The sequence below is a fragment of the Diabrotica undecimpunctata genome, chromosome 4, assembly GCF_040954645.1.
Source record: "Diabrotica undecimpunctata isolate CICGRU chromosome 4, icDiaUnde3, whole genome shotgun sequence".
Taxonomy (NCBI): Eukaryota; Metazoa; Arthropoda; class Insecta; order Coleoptera; family Chrysomelidae; genus Diabrotica; species Diabrotica undecimpunctata.
In genome coordinates this window covers 67,823,801-67,844,600 of record NC_092806.1, presented here as the reverse complement: position 1 = coordinate 67,844,600, position 20,800 = coordinate 67,823,801, and the positions used below count along the sequence as shown (strand labels likewise).

Sequence of the window (20,800 nt, the reverse complement as noted above, 5' to 3'; positions counted from 1 at the left end):
AGTCAGCATTTACCTACTTTATTTAAATAGATTACTAACCGATTTAGATTTAGCAAGTCTCAAAGTATAAAAACAATTTGAAATATTTGCTCGAAATAGTCAAGTTATCTTTCACTAGACGCATACAACGATAATAACAATAAGCATTTTATTAAAGTCTTATATTTTCTTCACAATCTGGCATCCGTGTACAGGTTTGCCTTAGTCATGAGACAGGTAAAAATATACTCGAATAGAATCCTGCCGAGAATTAAGTTTCTGTTAATAGTTTTTTAAATTTATGACTAGAGGCCGCTACATGACGGCAGAGTAAAAGTCAAACGTTTGTTCCATAAGAATTGTCTAACTAGTCCTATTTAAACAATGGTAGAGGTAGTTTTGTCTCAATGCTAATGTCAAGACATGTAAATTTTTTATTATTTTATAAGATGCGTTCTATCACAGCTTCTATATTCCTTGGTTCTACATAGAAGCGCAGTTCAAATGGGCGATTTGGTTACGGTTTAAGAGGGTGGCTGCATAAACTCACAGCGTGGTGCCGTGGCCGTCGGCTTAAAACTATCATGAAAATTTCATAATGAAATATGTAGTTAGGGGGAAGTGGGAAAGGAGTGCGAACGGGTAACTTTGCATCTACGCCGAAACAAATTTCGATGTCATTGATTTGCAAACTTTTTTTTTGTTGTCTTTTTTTTGTTTTTTCACAATAAAATCTTTATTGTCAATTTAAATTTTTAATTTTAAAACTTAAAAATGTATGATGTTTACAATATAAGTATTTATTTTTTTAATTGTATAACTTTGAATTAAAAATTGGTTTGTTCCAACACAACGAAAAACCGTCACATAACTTTTTATTATACTGTTTTTCTGCCCAGAAATTAACGAAACATTTTTAAAAAATTTCAATTTAAAAAAAAAAGTATTCAATGAAACTTTTTACTAAATTATGAAATTTTCCATTTCGCCAAAACTTCCAAACTTCCATTTCATCCATAATTTTTCAATAACAACAAAAAGCATTCCTGATTTATTTTTGAAATAACAAAATAAACTTTAACAGTACATTTTAATGAATAGTACCTATATGTGAAAGTTTTTACGCTGTATGGGTACTATTTAATCTTGTTTTAAAATAACAACTAGTAGTATCTAAAACATAATTTTCACAATGAATGAATATTGGTGAAATTATTACAAAATAGTCTTAAACTGATTTATACTTAAGATTTGTACATATTTCAATTAAAACTTTGAATCATAATAATTTTTCTAAAAAGATTAAATTATTAAAAGGTAAAATAATATTATTTTCTTTAAAAAATTTTATAAAACGCAAAAATTTAATCCTATTCTACGACCACGCGGCATCTACATATAAAAATATCTAAAGTTGCATTTATTGCCCCACTCTTTCATATTTTAGAAGCAATGGTAGAGCCACAGCTGACATGACCGCTCCTTAGTGGTACCATGTGCAACACGTGCGTTCCACTCGTCCCACTTTTCCTTATCTATATCCCACTTTTTGCTCACTTTCAAAAATAACAGTGAATGATTCTTCTATAAGCGTCTATATTCTTTGGTTCTACTGAGCGTACTAATCACCATAGCAGTTATCGCCATCTTACCGAATATTTTAAAACTTCTATCCAATCCTTTATTCAAGAATATCCGAAATAACTCTAAAGTAAATTTTAAAAAAGTCCTGTGAATTTCTGTAAAATATTTAGGCTTTTAAGATTTACTTTAGATATATTACAGGTGTTCTTAAAAAATATTCTCTTAATAATGAAAATAATCAATCTTCAGAAGATTTCATTTACTCATAAAAGATGTCAGCACCAGAAATAATGTCAAATTATGACGTCACACATCACCTCATGATTAGAAGAGTTTTGATTCGTTGAATAAAATATGGTGAGTTTTCAATGAAGGAAGATTTTTCTAAACCAAAAATATATAATTTTGCGAAAAATGAACGAAGATATTAAAAATTTTTCATTGCATGGCGACTTTGGTCAAATACCTGACCTGTCAGGAATAGACGGTAAGCGAAAAGTTGTTGATTATAGAGAAATAAGGATTGTTTACTAAATAGGTTTCAAATACCTCTCAATAAACTAAATATATCTACGTAGTTTTTTTTAATATTAATAATTAAACAAGTATTTATGTTACTTACTCATTTACCTACATTTTGCATTCTTTTGTTTATTAATAAATAACCTAACGTTTTGACAAATTCGCCTAGTTATTGCTAAATTCAAAATTGTGAACAAACCTTTATACCTCGTATTTAAGTCTTAATGTAATTTATTATGTATAGTTTATATATTTATACATATTAACAATAATAATACATTAAATGTTATTTAAGTATCTTATTCCCTATCATCAATTAAATGTAAATATTTTTATTTACACAAATGTCAATATATATTTGCTGTCACTATTGAGGTGTATTTAACCCTCTAATGGAAAAATTTTTATTTCTTGATTAAAAAATTACAGTTAATAGATTTTTACGAATATAATCACAAAAAATATTTAAAAAATCCCATTCTTTGAAAAAAGCAATCAATTTTTTTGAGTTGAGTTGCAAATTTGCTACAAAGTGGTTTTGATATTGGTGGTATTATATTGATCATGTATCATTTTGAATATATGTAATATAAATAAGATGTATTTATTTATACTCTTTCTGAAGCCTTTCTTCTTTAACTGAAGCCAGTCTCCATCTCTAGTAAATTTAGTAATTCATTTTTTGTTATGATTCGAAAATTTCACTTAAATGGGAAGTGGCTGGAAGTTTCTATATAACCAGTTTACCAGTGCCAAATAGAGCTTGTATATAGCAGATCTGCTTATGCATATCCTACAGGTAGTTCCCACAACAACAAATATGATGATGCCCTGATGGACTAAATGGCACATGCTGTATCAGAGTTCAATGGAACAGAAAACAACAAAGTTCAACAATGCCTGGATATATTAAAATAAAAATGCTCCTCCATCCGTTCAGCTATCCATGGAGATACACTCAGTAATCACCAGAAATATTTCAATACAATTTTTGAGCATTCAAAGAAAGTGTTCCATAGGAAACTTAATTCTATCATTTAAAGTGCCAACCAATACATTGGATCCAATCCAAAAAGAAAGGAGTTTTGGGAAATCAACTTTGAACAGTCATACTTCCTACAAACACTTTACTACTCAAGAAGTATGGAATATCATCAGAGTTTCATAATTGGAAATCCCCTGAACTAGATTGCGTTCAAGAACTTCTAGCTGCAGAAGTTATGGACTGTTTATTAATGCTTATCAATATTAAATTAATCATGCTACATCTAATACACAGAAAATACCAGCCTTCCTTATTCAGGGAACAACAGGGACAAATCAAAACACCCAAGATCCAGCCAAGTGTCACCTGATTACTTGTTTTCCAATTTTGTACATATTACATCATGTGTTGCCCAGTGCATTTTACAACACTGTATATGAAACAATATCATAGAGCCTACACAAAAAGGCAATCATCATTCAATCTTCGCTTATCCACTGCTGGACATAGATCTCCCTCATAATTTTCCATCTATTTCGATCTTGTGCCTCTTGCATCCAATTCCTATGACAACGTTTTAGATCGTCAGTCCAACGTGTTGGTGGACGACCTCTACTTTGGTAGGCATCATCTCTTGGTCTCCATTCCAGTATCCGCTTTTTCCATCTATTGTCTGTCATTCGAGCCACGTGACCTGCCCAGTTCCATTTTAGTGTTGCTACTCTCTCTACTGCATCAGCCACTCCTGTTCTTTGTCGTAGCTGGCGATTTGGGATCTTGTCTCGTAGTGAAACGCCCAACATAGCACGCTCCATCGCCCTTTGACACACACGGATCTTTTGAACTGTTCTCCTTGTCATGGTCAACGTTTCGGCACCGTAAGTTAACACTGGCAAAACACACTGTTTAAACGTTTTTCTTTTAAGGCATATTGGTATATCAGACGATTTGAAAATATGGTTCAGCTTGCCGAAGGCTGCCCAAGTCAGTCTTATACGACGGAGAAGCTCAACGGTTTGGTTATCTTTTCCTATGCGAATCTCATGACCTAGGTATTTATAGGCCATTACCTGGTCTATGGATCTTGTTCCTACGCATATATCTTCGCTGACTACAAGATTTGTCATCATCTGGGTTTTAGATATATTTATTTTCAATCCCCCTTCTAGCGAGGAAAGGTAGAGCTGATTTAAAAGTTCTTTGGCCTCATCTATCCTATCAGCTATTAGTACAATATCATCTGCAAACCTTAGATGGCTAAGCTTTTCTCCGTTTATGTTTATGCCCTTGTAGGTCAGTTTTGTTTCAAAAAGGCAATATGGGCTGCAAAAAACAACTTATAATTGTTATCTCTAATCAAGTATTTGCCACTAAAAGGAATCCTTTAACCCACTATGTTGATTACAAAAATTCAGTACCTTGTGGCTTATAAATATACTAAAAATATATAAAGTCGATACTGATATTGTGATCTTTTTAAAACATATAATGACTAAAAGTCGTCATCAAATACCAGATCAAAAACATATAGAAGCTGGAAATATCCTAATTAATCGGGACCTATTTCAAGAGATTTATTAAGTCCACTGTGGTGTTGTCTAGTGATAAATCATTTATCCCAGCTACTGAACTCCACTGACTCAAATTTTAGCCTCAAAAATAAGAAGATTGTAAGGGTGAAGCTTTATCACATGTTACATATAGATGATTTGAAATTAATGGCTTCCACATAGCACACAAAACCATTTGATAAGATGCTAAAAACTTTATTGAATGACATTAGTTTGCACTTCAAACTAGACAATTCACATACTAGTGAATCCTTTGCTCATGGTAGCATGCTTATTTTTTTAATCACTTTATTCATGGTTTCCATGTACAAATCTTTATATAGATTGTCCTTACAAATATACCAAAAGGTATGAAAGATGGCACACAACTTTCCAGAAAAAAATTCCTCAAAGTATTTTATTTTTAATTTTTATATGACATGTCTTTTGCTTGCATTGCTATAATTGAATGCCATAAAATCAAGAAATAGTATTAACATGTACAAAAAACACGAGCTCAGTATTGTTGTGGGTGACGTTAACACAAAGATTGGCAAATGACAACACTAGGATACCATCGGAAAGTGTAGTCTAGGGGTATGAAACGAAATAAGAGATATATTGGCTTAATTCCGTTTAGGGAATTAACTAGTCAATATAAGTCCAATTTTTAAGCTTCCAAAACATGGTATGTATACTAGACCATGGCAGATCTGTTTTGAGGTGGATGTGAGATGTGGCATTCTAATTTTTGCAGAAAGAGTTGTCTGATAACTTTAGTAATAATAATTGACTTATACTCCCTCACAAATAAGTAAAAATATAATAAATAAGTAAAAAATATTAATAAAAAAATGAAAATATTTTATTAAATTATTAAAAATTACTAAAAAGATCGTTTTTTTTTACTTTTATTGCTTATAACTTTAAAACCATTCAATATTTTTCAACCACTTAGGTTGCACTTAGAACCTTCATAATTTGCCTAGAAAATCTTTATATCATAAAACAGGCCACAAAATTTCATTAAAATCGAGTTAATAGATTTTATGTTATTGATTAAAAAGGGTATTAATATTGATATGACCCAAGATAGAAACTTATGGAAAAATGTAATTAGGAAAGCTGACCCCACATAGGGATAACGGCGAAGAGAATGAGATGATGAGATCTTATGTTATTAGAATTTAATTTATAGAATTAATTTAAAAGATTATTATATATTTCCTATAGAAAGAATCTTTTTTTTTTATTTTCAGACAATTATTCGTCTAGGCGTGCTTTCTTGCGATATGGACTGAAAGGATCCTCTTATTACTTAATCAAACTCTTTATCTTACTCCCCAAATTTTTTTCATATAATTCTAAGTAAATTTTATGAAAATTAATAGTAGTATCAGTGTATAAAATTTGGTGGACTGTTTTATTATATTATAAAGATTTTCTAGGCGAATTATAAAAGTCCTAAGTTCAGGCTAAGTGGTTGAAAAACATTGAATAAGAAAAGCTTGTTTCCCCCATTTTTTTTATATTTACTCATATTTTGCAGCAATATAAATATTAAAATAGGTTTATTGACTTTTCAATTTCCACTTCGGAAGTCGTTCTCAGTACGATTTCCGAAGTGGAAATTATAACATCAATAAACTTATTTTGACCTTCAATTTATTCAAGAGTATTATATATTTCCTATAGATTCTATAGGTCCTATATTTCCAATAATCTCGACTATTATGCACTGAGCAGAAATATCAATGTGCAGTAAGCAACACTAATTAACACATCAAAGTTTAAAATTAAACTAAATGTTAAAACCAGAAATTAAAAGTTTGAGAAATAAATTTTATGGATCGGCCTACCATTAAGGAATTTGTATCTTATTTATATTTCCTAAGAATGGTCGAAGTTGACAAATATTAGGAAATTTCGATTATGGGTGCCCGCGGTCGTTTGAGAAGATTGTAGGTATAAAGAGGTATAAGAGAACGTGGATTTGCATTTCTAATTAGCGGGAATTGACAATCGGTCGTTATAAACAGGTGCTTCTTTATAGGTGTGGTCACTTACTCACTTGAGATTTTACTGTATTTTACACAGTCACAGCTGAAGAGTCCATTTGTGTACCTAACGAGACGGTGGCCGTGAGGTATACAAAATGTTAAAACTGACATAATTTTTTGTACAGGAAACGTAAAAAAGATCTTACTAACGAATGCGATAAAGCATGAAAAAAGGTTAAATAAGATACGCCTACAAAAGCTGCTGCTGAATAGAAATTTGATTGAAAATATTATGAAATTGTAAAGAGCATAGTAAAAACAGCAATTTTGTTGATTAATATAAAGCTTCGCGCTAGTCTACAGTACCGCCTACTGACCCTTTTTTTTTTCGAGTTTTGGAGATTTTCGACAGAGGTTCTACTGTAGTTCAATCAATTATTATATTTCACCTTGGCGCTATCTGTTAGATCTACAAAAACCGAACGATTTTGTCGTGGAGTTGAGGGTATTATCTAAATTTAAATTTCATTAATCACAATATTATTAAATCTATCTTATATACTAATGATTATTATTTTATGTTTTTACTTTTTCTATTTTAGACATACTGGACCATTGCGAAAATGAACTTTTAAAAAGTGAACTATTTGATGATGATGCCTTTATGGCATTAGATGACAATGTTTCTATGGATTTGATGAACTTCAATGATTTAGAACAAAGTTCATTGATAAAAAATTCACCTACCTTCTCCCCTAATAATTATAGTAATAGTTCTTTATTTGATTCGTCACAGTCACCATTGTCCCAATCCTATCCTTCTCCACTACTAGACAATAGTTCTCTAAATGCCCCTATCAGCCCTAAGTATAGTCCTGTTCAGCCACAACCCATTGTTCAGAATGTACAGATTAAAAATGTGGCAGTTCCCGTACAGAATTTACAAAACTCTGTCATTATTTCATCAGCCAATTTGCAGCAAACTACTCAACCGGTTGTATACACAACAAATATTCCAGTTCAGAATCAGCATATAATTTTACAGCAAGATAATAGTAAAGGGCAAGGTGGGAGACAGAAAGGGCAGAGAGGGGTATTGGTGCAGAATATTCAACAGATTCCAGTAGATCAAATGCAACCAGTAGTGTTGCAAGCAAAAATATTGAAAACTGATTCTCAGGTAAACTACTTTTTACTACAAAAATTTGTGATTTAAATGATTTATTCAGTAACTGTAAAAGATATTATGTCTTATCATTTTTCTTTTGTTTTAAATTATTTCAGCGAACTCGTGAGCATGAAATGTATTTTTATCTTTCTACTACTTCCTGAATCTATTAAGTCCTCTGATGAAAAATTTCTTGTAAGATATTTTTCTAGCTATTAGTCTTATTTTTTGCAGTTTTTTGTATTGTTCCTGTTGATTTTTCATATACAGTGTTCATTTAGCCGGTTTTTTGCCATTTATTATTAATTTATTATGTCTAAGAAAATTCTTAGTGATCATGGCTTACTATATGTATGCTTAATAGTATCTTCCCATTCATCAATTCCATAATTCATTTGATATAAGATGTATCGAACGGATTTTATCTTTGTTGGGAATTCTGGTGTATCTGTTTGATCATATGACATGATTTAACGTGCTCATTTAATGTTTAAGTTCCTCTTAAATCAAATCTAAGATGTATCATAGATCTTTATCTTCAATCAGAAGTTTAAATATTATTAATTTGTTGTATCCATTTCTGTATTGGTCTATCTTCTCGTTTCCAATGTTTTTTTAAACATAAATTTAAGATTTCGATAGATTATATAATGTAGAGATGCTGCTACACCACGATATACTACAATCTACTAGTTCCACTGTTCGTGTCATTATTTTGAATGATTGGATTTTAACTTGTTAACTGTATTTGTAATATTTTTTTCTTTTATATTCTGATTTCTTCCTCATTATTTGTCTTAACTATTTCATCTCCGTTGGGTTGATGTACTCAGTTTTATTTATGTATATTATTTAATTTTTATCCTTATTATTGGGATGTATATTTTTGTTTTTATTTCAACTTTTTTGTCTTTATATCATTTTTTGGCGTAGCATAGTTGTGTTGATTTTTCTTCTTTGTTGTATCGATATTTATTTTGTCCTTTATTAATTATTACATTATCTTAATATTCATATTTTGATACCTTCCCATGAATTTTTCTTCTTCACTTTATGTCCTTGATGTTTTTTAATAATAACCAATGTGTGTTTTAATATCCATTTCCATTGATGTATTGTACAATTTCTACTGAAAATATATTAACCAATAGGTGCATTTTGTTTCCATTAACTGTAATGTGTCAGCGTATTTATTTCCTTAGTCTTCTAATTTTTTTCCATTGCCTTCACCAATTTGTTACTTTCACCTATTGCCATGTAATAAAATGTACTTTTAGTCTTCTGCATTATGTTGCTAGTACCTATACTAGCATTATACTCTCATTCTGCAATTTTTTGTTGTCTTGTCAGTATAAAACACTATATCATTTTTTTATAATATGAAGCATTTAAACTCCTATGGTTTTAGGAGCTATTATTTTTATATCTAAGTTTTATTTTTAATTTAGGTCATCTCTCCTACAGTTATGTACACAACAGCAGTCTCAAATACAACTTCTCAACCTCTGCAAACCCTATTAAGTACCAATAGAATTTTAACTACAGGAATTCCCTTGGTATTAGATGGGGAAAGTAAGGTTGCTATAAATCGTGTTCAACCAATACACAAAGAACACAAAGTTAAAGAAGTAAAAAGAAGTGCTCACAATGCCATTGAGAGAAAATACAGGACGAGTATTAATGACAAAATCGTTGAGTTAAAAAATATTGTTGTTGGAGAAGATGCTAAGGTAATTCATTATATTTTACGTACATATTTTAAATGTTTAAATTGAATTGCAAATTTTTCTATTCTGACGTTATCTGATTAGTTGTTTTAACAGGTTGAGTGTCACATCAGAGGTATCTGCCTAGTATTGCCAGAGCAGACAACCGTGTCTGCAAATCCTGTGTATTCAACATACATCGGTGTCTGCTAAGGTAATGGTTTATATGCGACAACTATAAACTCTTTAAATTTTCTTACGGGACTGCTTTTTCTGAAGGTTACAAAAATACTAGTTTTGAAGATAAATATTTACTTTCATAAAAAATAGTATACATAGCAACTAATTATAATATGTTTTATTATAACAAGAAAGACACATTGGAGGTTTCCAATACAATCGTTACAAAATGGGGTAACTTTTGATATTTTACTTCATGGAATCTCACCAAATTTCTTTTTTTTTTTTGAAGAACTTCGACAATATTTACGGCCCACTCTTGAACTCTCTTCTTTTTTCACAAATTTATTATTGGATACCGACTTTTGTTTTACCGACTTTTGTTTTGGTAGTTCAGGATTTTGAGTCTTATTTGGTGGTAAAGTCTCATCAGAGGTGTTCAAGAGTTCTGTTACAATATGTTCTCTGAATTCATGAACAGTTATATTTTTCATTCTAATTTCTTTTCTTCATATTTCAACAACAACTCTATGGCTAGTTTTCTATACCACTTCGGACTGCGTCGTAATGCCGAACCATAACTAGCCAGTTGATCAGATAAATCTATGGAAGATTTTCCAGTATTGTAATCTGTAATTGACTTAGGTTTTAGCACAGTTTCAGTTCTCCTGACTATTTCTTCTGTCTCATTTGCGTGTCTCGTTGAGAGAATGAGCACATCTTTCTTATCTTTTCATTTAGTAATTGTGATATCATCATCGTTTTCCCTCGAAATTATTTCACCTCGTTTCAACTTTTTATTTATGACAGCCTTTGGATTTCCACGTCTATTTTTACGAAATGTTCCGATCAAATGAGTATTTTGATTAAGCAGATTATTCGTGAGTTCAAGACTTGTGTAAACATTGTCTCAGACAATCTTAGAACAACATCTGCGGACAAAGACGTAGTTCTATCGTTATTAGTTTTACCACCATATACTTCCAAGTTCCAGGTATAACCAGAATTACAGCATAGTTTAAGAATTTGTATCTCATACTTGTGGGTTTTTTGCGGTATATATTGTTTTAAAAGTGAGCGTCCTTGAAATGGAACAATACTCTCATCAATACAAAAAACTTCACCTGAAGTATACGACGCTTGAACATTTGTATTCCACATATTTACCAATCCCTGTATTTTATAAAGGTAAAATGCATCATCTATAGAAGAAGCTGGAATCTGTTCCGGCTCATTGTATTCCTAACAACATTATTATTATACAATATAGATTTGGACCAGTAACTCTTTGTTGCTAGCATTTTCATCAGACCCATGTAGTCTATAAGTCCTAGAAATCTTTTCATTTCAGAAATAGTCGTCTGTTCCCGTTTATGTAGTCGCGAGGATCCTGGTATATCATTTGCTGTTGTTAGGAATTATATAGTATATAAATTTGTTTGCTGGACAATACACTCAAATATGTTATTATCCGCACAAGCGGAATGAAAGTCAAATGGAGTACCACTTGAAAGTTGAACCACAACCGCGTCATTAGGACCACATTCATCTATAAAAGAAAAATTTTTCTGCCTTCCGGTATGTTCAGACTAACTATCACTGATTTCTGTAACGAGTCGTTTGACTTGGGAGACTCTTGTGTTGTAATTTGGCAATGGGGTATCACTCGAATCGGAATCTGATGAATTCACTTTCTGTCTGCGTTTTAGCTCTAGACCTTTTTTCTTTTCTTCTCTTTTTAGCTTTAGATCCATAAGCTGGATCGTTTATGGAATGTGTGGAACTGAATTCCTCATCTGACGAATCGCAGCTGTCTTTTGAAAACATTTATTACTTATTGTTAAAAAACTTACCGTAACTTTCTGCAGATTGTTTTGCATAAACTGCAGTCATAATTCTCTTTGTGCGATCACTAATATTATCCATGATGTATAATTTTTAAGAAAAATCACCAATGTAGGTATTTAATATAGCTATAAAACAAAAGAATAACACAACAAACTACTAAATAACGTGTACGTCTTTGAGGTTGAGGTTAGATTTGAACGACAGCGGCGCCGTAAATATCAGTGCCTGCTATTTGTGTCTGCAGAATTAATAAAAGGAAAATGTTGCCACCAGTGGCGTAGCAGACACCGGTGTCTTATGGAAAATGGCGATATAATTGAAAGAAATGGTCGGATTGAAAAAATAACGACACAGTTTCTCCCAAAAATTTATAAACATTCTAGAAATTATAAAAACAAAAAAATTGAAAATCCACTTATCTACTTAGTTTCTGGTTGGCACTTACCCTGTTAAAAATAATAATATTTAAGATTAGTCGACTATTCATAGTATACCCATAAAAAAAAATTGAGTTCAAAAATATGTCCTTCTGAAATTTTCAGAAAGAAAGAGGAGATTTAAAGCTCTTTTGTATAATTTTTATGTAATATTTTATCCATATGTAGCTGTTATCGATTGATATTTATTTTTAAGGAGTATATTGTATCTTGTATGTAGTTGTTTTTTTTTACATTAGTGTGTACAATCAAGTTTGCTAAATAGTTCTGTATGACTATAATTTCCGCGATTAGTGACTTCAACGCTGAAATAGGCAAGAGGCAAGTAGAAGAAATAGTTTTTTGTATTCAACGAAAGAAATGAGCCGGAGGAACGGTATATAGTATCAGAAAGAATTTAAGTTAGGTGTGCACTTTGAACGGTAGGAAATGAAAGAAACATATTTAAAACGATACACGATAATTATATATACGATATAATTATCGTACACACCTGGCAACGCAGGACGCTATTTTAAACAGTGTTAAATTCGATCGGAAACATTGAGTTTCAATCAGGTGACAAAGGAGGAAATATAATTTTAATCTCACTCTATTAAATGGAAATATAAGGCTAATATCTGTTAGTATATCTGGCTAATTTTGTAATACTAACGATACACTTTTTCGTTATCTGTATATTTTGTCCCTGAGTCCTCTATTATTCAACCTGATTATGGATAAAATAATAAAGAAAGTAAGAACTAAAAAAGGATACCAAATGGGAGAAAAACAACTTAAAATATTCTGCTATGCAGACGACGCAATACGCAATTAGAGTGAAAACGATTAACAGCGTATGCTGCATCAATTTAATATAATCGCCAGAAAATTTAACATGTTAATTTTCCCAAAAAAAACCAGATAATAGAAGAAGTGATGGAGTTTAAATTATCAAGGCATCATATTACCTATCTACAGAGAGCTCGAAACAAAAGTGGAAGATCAAGTGCATAAAGCAAACAAAGCCGCAGGTTGCCTGAATGAAACAATATGGAGAAATAAAAATATCGCGAAAGAAATGAAAGACAGAATTTACAAAACAGTCATTAGACCAGTCATGTCTACATAAAAAGAAGAAGAAGTATATTTTGTCAATGGAAACATGCAATTATGAATACATTCTTTAAATTATCTAAGAGAAGACTTCAAACTTGAAAATCGCAGGGCATAAATAGTCAGAAATCAACTAGACTATATATTGAATAACAAAAGGTTTAGAAATGCCATGACTTCAGTGAAAGCTTATCCAGATTTAGACATCTATAAATTTTGCAATTCAGGGCCTACAAAAAATTGCAAATTTTGAAAATTCTACTGTGCCCAAAATAAGCATTTTAAATAGTTTAAGATTTTTACATATAAAGAAAGGCTCTAGCTTTCAAACACACTTTAATAAATTGAAATCGGTCAACTAGGTGGTACTGGAACCAAAACGCCTCTGTCAGAACTGAATTGGGTGATACTGAAACCATAAACATCCAAAGAGGAGTTAGACAAGGTTGTATACTATCACCATTATTATTCAACTTGTACTCAGAGGACATCTTTGCACATGCTCTAGATGAAGCACAAGAAGGAATAAAAGTCAATGGAAAAATCGTGAACAATATCAGGTATGCCGATGATACAGTACTGATTGCTGGCAGTGAAGAAGAATTACAAATTCTGTTAACCAAAGAAGTGCGAGAAGGAGAACTATACGGCCTTAAGGTGAATGTAAAAAAACTAAAACAATGGTAATTTCAAAAAAACACACACCAGTTATAAACATACTAGTCAACGACAATCTAGTTGAACAAGTGAAAAAGTTTAAGTATATAGGCTGTTGGATACATGAAACCTTAGACCAAGAACAAGAGGTTCAATGTAGAATAGAACAGGCAAGAAACACCTTAAAGATGCGACAGTTACTCACTACCCGTAATCTTGATTTGTCCCTACGATATCGCATGATAAAGTGTTATGTATATAGTGTACTATTACACGACGTGGAAGCTTGGACGTTAACAGTCAGCTCCTTACGACGTTTAGAGAGCTTTGAGATGTGGGTATTTCGTCGTATGCTGAAAATTTCATGGACCGACCGCGTTAGAAATGAAGAAGTTTTAAGGCGTATGAATAGTGAACGTGAACTCACAGAAATTGTCAAGAAGCGTAAAACGTCTTATCTTGGACACATATTTAGGCACGACAGGTATAACTTCCTTCAGCTTATTATAGAAGGGAAAATAGAAGGCAGACGCGGCCCGGGTAGACGACAAATGACCTAGCTGCGCATCAAAGATTGGGCAGGATTAGACTTTCAAAGTTTAATAAGGAAAGCCCAAAATAGGGAAGACCTTCGCTAAGAAGACGGCACCTAAAGAAGAAGGTGGGACTAGAGAATTTTTTAAAGATATAAACAATTTTTCAAATTATACGTTATTTTCAAAAAAAAAGCTAGTAATTTATGTGTAGGAATAGCGATATACAGCACGTATAAAATATCAGAAATGTATTTGGAATAGTTCACTAGAAAATTTAATTAATTAGCGAAATACTGCTAGTATCATAGGAGCTACCATACCCACCCAAAACACATTTCCCTTATACCCTTGTTTGAATGATGTAACAACCTGTGGACACTTCGTGAAAATAATCCATGTATATTATTATTTTTTATTAGATTTTGTGATTTCGTCTAGCTGTACGACGTGGGGAGATAAAACTGGAAATGTTGCTTTGAGTCACGTTATATGGTAGCACCTCAATACCTCATTTTGTTAAATATTTTTAGTATTATTAAAGGACATAATGATAATAAAATTATAAATGGAAAAAATATTACATGTTATTTATAATATCATCGTTATATTTGCAGCTTAACAAATCTGCTATTCTTCGCCGAACCATAGACTACATCCGGTTTCTTCAAAACTCCAACAGTCGCCTCAAACAAGAAAATATGGCTCTAAAAATGGCCGCCAGTCAAAACACACTCAAAGATCTTTTGACTACTGGCGACAAATACCGTCCGGAAGATACTCCTCCTCGTTCAGATCATTCGTTATCACCCGAACATTCTCTTCCTTCCAGTCCCGAATATTGTGCTACGTTGAAGGACGAAAGTGAAGATGAGGCTGTAGGAACAGTGCGTCAAGGAATGCTGGACAGTTCCAGATTAACGCTGTGCATGGTTATGATGGTTATGTTGGTTTTTAATCCTTTCAGAGTAGCGTTGGATAAATACGCGAATGTGGAAGACAGCAGGGGATTCGAAAGGAGGGGAATATTATGTACGTATAAATATATTCTTATTAACAAGACATAAATAAATTACACACGAAAATTATTATATTACTTTTTATAAAACGACAGAAATAAAATAAAAATATATAAATTTTTACTAAACGTAAGATTAAATGCAATTAAATCCCTACCTGTCGGTCAAATGACGTAATAAAAAAACTTGAACACACTAAATACTAAAACTATATATTGTAATGGTACATTGTTTTCGGGGTTTATAAGCCGTATTCTGAAATTAAAGCACAGGCAATATGGTAGCAGTCATAACTACTGTCGTCTACCAACTGTGGGTACCTCTCGAATTTTTGCGCTATTTTTAATTTTTCCGTGTCCTCGGGTTTTGTCTGTTGTTGGAATAGATCTCCCTTGTAGCATATCGATGTCTCAATTGTGCTAGTGTTAGCAGAGAAGTTTTGTGACTCCTCTTTGTTAGAATGGTTATTTTCGGTATGCTCTATGCCACGTTTTTTGTTGACTTTTCTTTCTACCAGAGCATCCAAAAGTGCAACTTTCCCTTAGCTGCACATTACAAAAGTGTCATCTAACACAATGGCTTTTTATCTGTTAATTTAGGACTTGTCCGAATTTTCAGTATGTTCATAAAATCCGCCATTCCACCGGAAATATGTTTAAGTAAGTTAGTGACGGAAAACATTTACGATTTATCAGGGAACTGCTAACCAATATGCTCCTCTTAATGTCTCACCAACTGGAACCATAGTAAAAATGAAACTATGTCAAATCTAGTAGTATACCATTCGGTTTTAGTGTGATATCTTTTATTTTCTCTATAAAGTGTGTATAATTCCTAACAAAATTTTTAGACCGGCCAGTTTATAGTTTTGTAGGACAATCGATCAAAACACAACGAAAAGGAACCTTTTCATTGTGAGTTTGAAAAAGCCTGTACAGTCACAGTACACGCCTCTCTAGCATGGTATCACCTACGGTAAGAAGTAGGGTTTCTAGCGCCTCACGCGACCGGACTTTGAACCAGAAAATTTGGCGGCAAATCCAAAACACATGTTCCGAATAATTTATTATGAAGAACTCGTTTAAAAGTAATGGAAAATGAATATAGTCGTAAAATAACAGATACTTCTTCTTCACTGGCTTTACAACTCGGGGTGAGTCTTCGCCGCATCCACTATCGCTCTCCATCCTCTACTATCTTGCGCTTCTATTTCTCATTGTTGTATCCCAATTCTAGATAAATCGGCTTCAACATCATCCTTCCATCTTTTTCTCGGTCGGCCTACTGATCTTCTACCATCAGGTCTTTCAAAAACACTGTCTTTAACACTATGTCCTTCTCTGTTTGTACCACGTGACCTGCCCATCTTATTCGGTTTGCCTTGATATGTCTAACTATGTTTTCAGTTCCTACAGAGTCACCAATTCAGCATTGCGGCATCTTCTCCAATCCCCTGTGAATTCATCTCTTTGACGGCCAAATATTATTCTGAGAACCTTTCTTTCAAATACTAGAAGCTTATTGATTTCCCGCTGGTTGAAAGTCCATGTTTCACTGTCATATGTAATAATTGGGCTAATAATCGACTTGTACAGTGTTAATTTAGATTTTCTTTTTAGCAGCTTCAATCTTAATAATGTTGAAAGGGAGTGTAATGCTTTATTTCCCGCGGCTATCCTTGCTGAGACCTCTTTCTCTATGTGGTTGTCAGCTATGATCATCGCCCCCAGGTATTTAAACTCCTTTACTAGTTCGAAGTTGTGATCATTAATACTGATGTTCTGCCTAACTCTTGGTCTTGGATTTTTGGTTACTACCATGTATTTCGTCTTTTCTTCATTTATTACGAGACCCAGACTACCTGTTTCATCCTCGAGCTGTCAAAACACCTCTCTCACCTCTCTTGTAGAATGCGTGACTGCATCTATATTATCAGCAAAGGCCAGCAACAGTTTTGATCCTTGATCAGCAAATCCTCCTGTCAGCTCAGAGGATATTTTACTTATTGCATATTCTAAAGCAAAATTGAACAGCAACGGTGACAAGGGTTCCCCCTGCCTAAGTCCTGAATTTATACCAAATGGCATCGATGTTCTGCTACCTATCTTTACTTGCGCATATGAGTCTGTCAAAAGAACAGATACAATCTTATCTAATCCAAAAAATATATTCTCTCTGTTCGAAAATATGGTATATACTTATTATGCATTTGTACAGATAAATGTATTCACGGATAGAGAGAGTATATGTTCTGGTACAGGAGAAGTTTTCTGCAGATAATATCTTTGAACCATCCACAGAAAATATCCATTTGACTTCTCCGATTTGGAAAACCGACTGCTTGTAAGGTCGGTACCATCTGAAACACAACACGTTTTTTTGAAGAAAATTTTTTTTATAAGTATAACAGACAACAGAAGTATGTAAAATATATTATGTATATATATATATATATATATATATATATATATATATATATATATATATATATATATATATATATATATATATATGCATATGTACATAAAGAATAAGAATGTTAACATAACATTAAATTAGTTTGTTTAACTTTTTATGAATTGTGTTTCAGGGTCAGAACCAGCTTCGGTATCATTTTCACCATCCACACTAATTCTATGGATGGTAAATTTTGTCATTCTAGGCTTCTGTTTAGTAAAAATGTTTGTTTACGGCGATCCAATGATTCCTTCAAAATCAAAAGAATCTCAAAACTTTTGGAGACACAGAAGACAGGCGAATGTATTTCTAAAAAAGGTAAGAATTTTTCTATAACTCAGACTTATCTATATAATCTGATGTGTGCATTAATTAAGAATGACATGTGCGGATTAATTTAATATATTTTAAAATACTTTGTAAATTCCGCAGTATACTATATCAAATACACGATTATCACATGACGAATACCTATCCCGAAACAATTATATATTTATCATACATTCCTTTATATTGTTTTTATGGGTTATAATGTAGCTATCAATAATGTTACACTGTATTATTAATAATTATTAGTAGGATTCGGATAATTACGCATTTATAAATGCATAATTATTCGAAACCTAATACATAAAAGTGGGTAAATCATACACTGCTCATTAGTGTTAGCCTTTATGTGCAGTAAGGACTTATTGTGACATTAGTTATTTATTTATATTTTACAGGGTGAAAAATTGGAAGCGAAACAAGAACTTTTACGTTGTTTACAAACATATGGTATATCATTACCTTCCAGTAAGTTTGATTTATCTCTCTGTTTCTGCTGGCAAGTGTTTAGACAATTATTGCACCGGTTGTGGATTGGAAGGTGGTTATCCAAGCATACGGGCGGATTTTTTGTTGATGCGTAAGTATTTGTATTTTTAAACATACAGTAAATAAATTGCCGATATTTGGGTGTTGACAAGTAGAATTGGTGAAAAACCTCGTGAACCTTAGAAATACGCATGCCCTAAAACAAATGAATCTTAAAAACATTGACTATTTTAATTTTATGCTGAATTGCGCTACAGGGTCGGATCTACACGTAGTGTAAAGTACAGGTCACACGAACTGCATAATTTTAGGTTCGAATTCTGCTTTAGATAGAATACGGGCGAATTAAGGTTAAAATTAATAAAACTAGTACGTAATTAAATACGACTATATAAAATTTTTAAATAATTTGTGACAAAACCTATTAATAAGACAGTTTTTTTTAATATACGTAAGCCGCTATTTGCGCTTGAAAAGATTATTTAACTTTCATATAGCGAAAAACATTACTTATTATATTGTTTATGTAAAGTATTTTCCAATTTATTTAACCATTTACATTGCACAAATTTTGGTTATAAATAAACCTTCAAAAAACTGAAGAAAATTCTTAGAGAGAAAATAAATAACAAATCAGCGTATGATAGAAAAATAATAGGATTTTGATTTGAAATTCGCACACACACACAGTAGTAATCCCGGGATCGGGAGTCATGGCCCGCCATTGAACATTGGGCGCCAATGCCGTGACGCACACATCGAAATCATAAATGAGTAGAATGACCTTCTATCGCTTGAATTTTTCCTGGGATTAACACAGTGTGTTGCTAGTAGAGATAATTCATAATGTCGTGGACCTGACGTAATCATTTAGTGACGTCGATCTACGAACGAAACAATGAAATCAGGCATTGCTAAAAACATGCAGTTCTCTTCAGTGCGTTATTGTAGCCAGTGTTGCCAATCGGCGCATAATTATGCGATTTGCGCATAATTTAATTCCCAGCGCATAATTTTCGCATCCTTCATAAAATCGCACAATTTCGCATAATCCAGCTAAGCAAAAGAAAAAGCCAAGGCCAAGCCACAGCTTACAACGTTTATAAGAAGAGTCCGCGTCTTCTTTTTTCCTTTAAAAAAAGATGTTTGTACTGACCTGACATTTTATAGTTATACAGCATTAACTTTAGCAAATAAAAATTACTTTATGGAAGAAAATTTCCATTCTATGGCGGCATTATATCGAAAATAAATTTACAACATGTAAAAATTGATTTTCGGCCACCTGAGTCACCTTCATTAAGAGTGGTTTAGGGTTAACCCGGGAGTGGACGGGTGGTCTGAAAAAGTCACCTGTGGAGTCCATCAGGACCAAAATTTAAATGACTTACAAATTTCAGATAACATTCACATAATGTTTTTAAGTATTTTGTCGGTTTACGTGTCTATTACTTAAGGACCTTATGTTATTCTATTTTTGTTGTTTTATTTTTCAAAAAATATAGGAATTAATCTAAAACCTTTAATTTTCTGCTTTGTTTAACTTTTATTAGCACTTGGTAAACAAATGTTTTCCAAAATTCCTACAGATGTTTTATTAAAATACAAATATTAACCTACACAAATTTGGTTATAACAATAAACAGAAAAATTCTCTGCTCAAAATACAACTTTGAATTTTACTCCAAATTGTTCTCTGTGCATTCAGAGCAACATGCTACAATGTTCTCCATACACAACCAGGACAGACAAAATGTGCAAAAATATCGCGTTTTCTATCTTTTTTAGTATTTGCAATTTCTTTTTTTTATTGGTGGTCATTTCTAATGGGCCTGGTATAGGGGTATTTGATAAGTGTAATGCTGGTTGTTGTACAACTCAAGCTAAATGAGGGTTCAAAGCTTTCCTCATATTTTATTTTGTCATATTCCTAAATCTTTCAAATATTTTTCAGCAATGTTTAAATTCTTCTGAATTGTTTTTTTTATAATTCGAACGAATTGACAGCAGCAACATTCATGAGGCCATAGAATAATACCATAGGTTAACATCTAGAAGTGTATCTAACAAAATTATAGGAATCTCTATTCCTTACTTTGTCAGATCATAAAATGTAATAATTTCTATATATGTAATAATTTGTAAGAAACCGAAAAAAACTGCATAACAAGTATATGAATCTCAATTTCCCATAGTAACAGGAGTAGGCGGGTGAGGTCTGCCAAGACATATTAAATATCTCAAAACCAAAAAATAAATTTGTT

The 20,800-nt window shown here is 32.2% G+C and overlaps 1 protein-coding gene across 1 annotated transcript in view; it reads left to right on the top strand.

The window, feature by feature from the left end:
• Positions 1 to 1,889: 1,889 nt before the first annotated feature.
• Positions 1,890 to 20,800, top strand: part of SREBP (Sterol regulatory element binding protein) — a 49,522-nt gene continuing 30,611 nt past the window's right edge. Inside the window, exons 1-6 of the mRNA XM_072529661.1 lie at positions 1,890 to 2,050; positions 7,223 to 7,800; positions 9,237 to 9,518; positions 14,862 to 15,276; positions 17,854 to 18,038; positions 18,446 to 18,627. Of these exons, the coding sequence (XP_072385762.1) occupies positions 1,978 to 2,050; positions 7,223 to 7,800; positions 9,237 to 9,518; positions 14,862 to 15,276; positions 17,854 to 18,038; positions 18,446 to 18,627 (1,715 nt within the window). The 5' untranslated portion in view covers positions 1,890 to 1,977. The remainder of the gene's footprint in view (positions 2,051 to 7,222; positions 7,801 to 9,236; positions 9,519 to 14,861; positions 15,277 to 17,853; positions 18,039 to 18,445; positions 18,628 to 20,800) is intronic.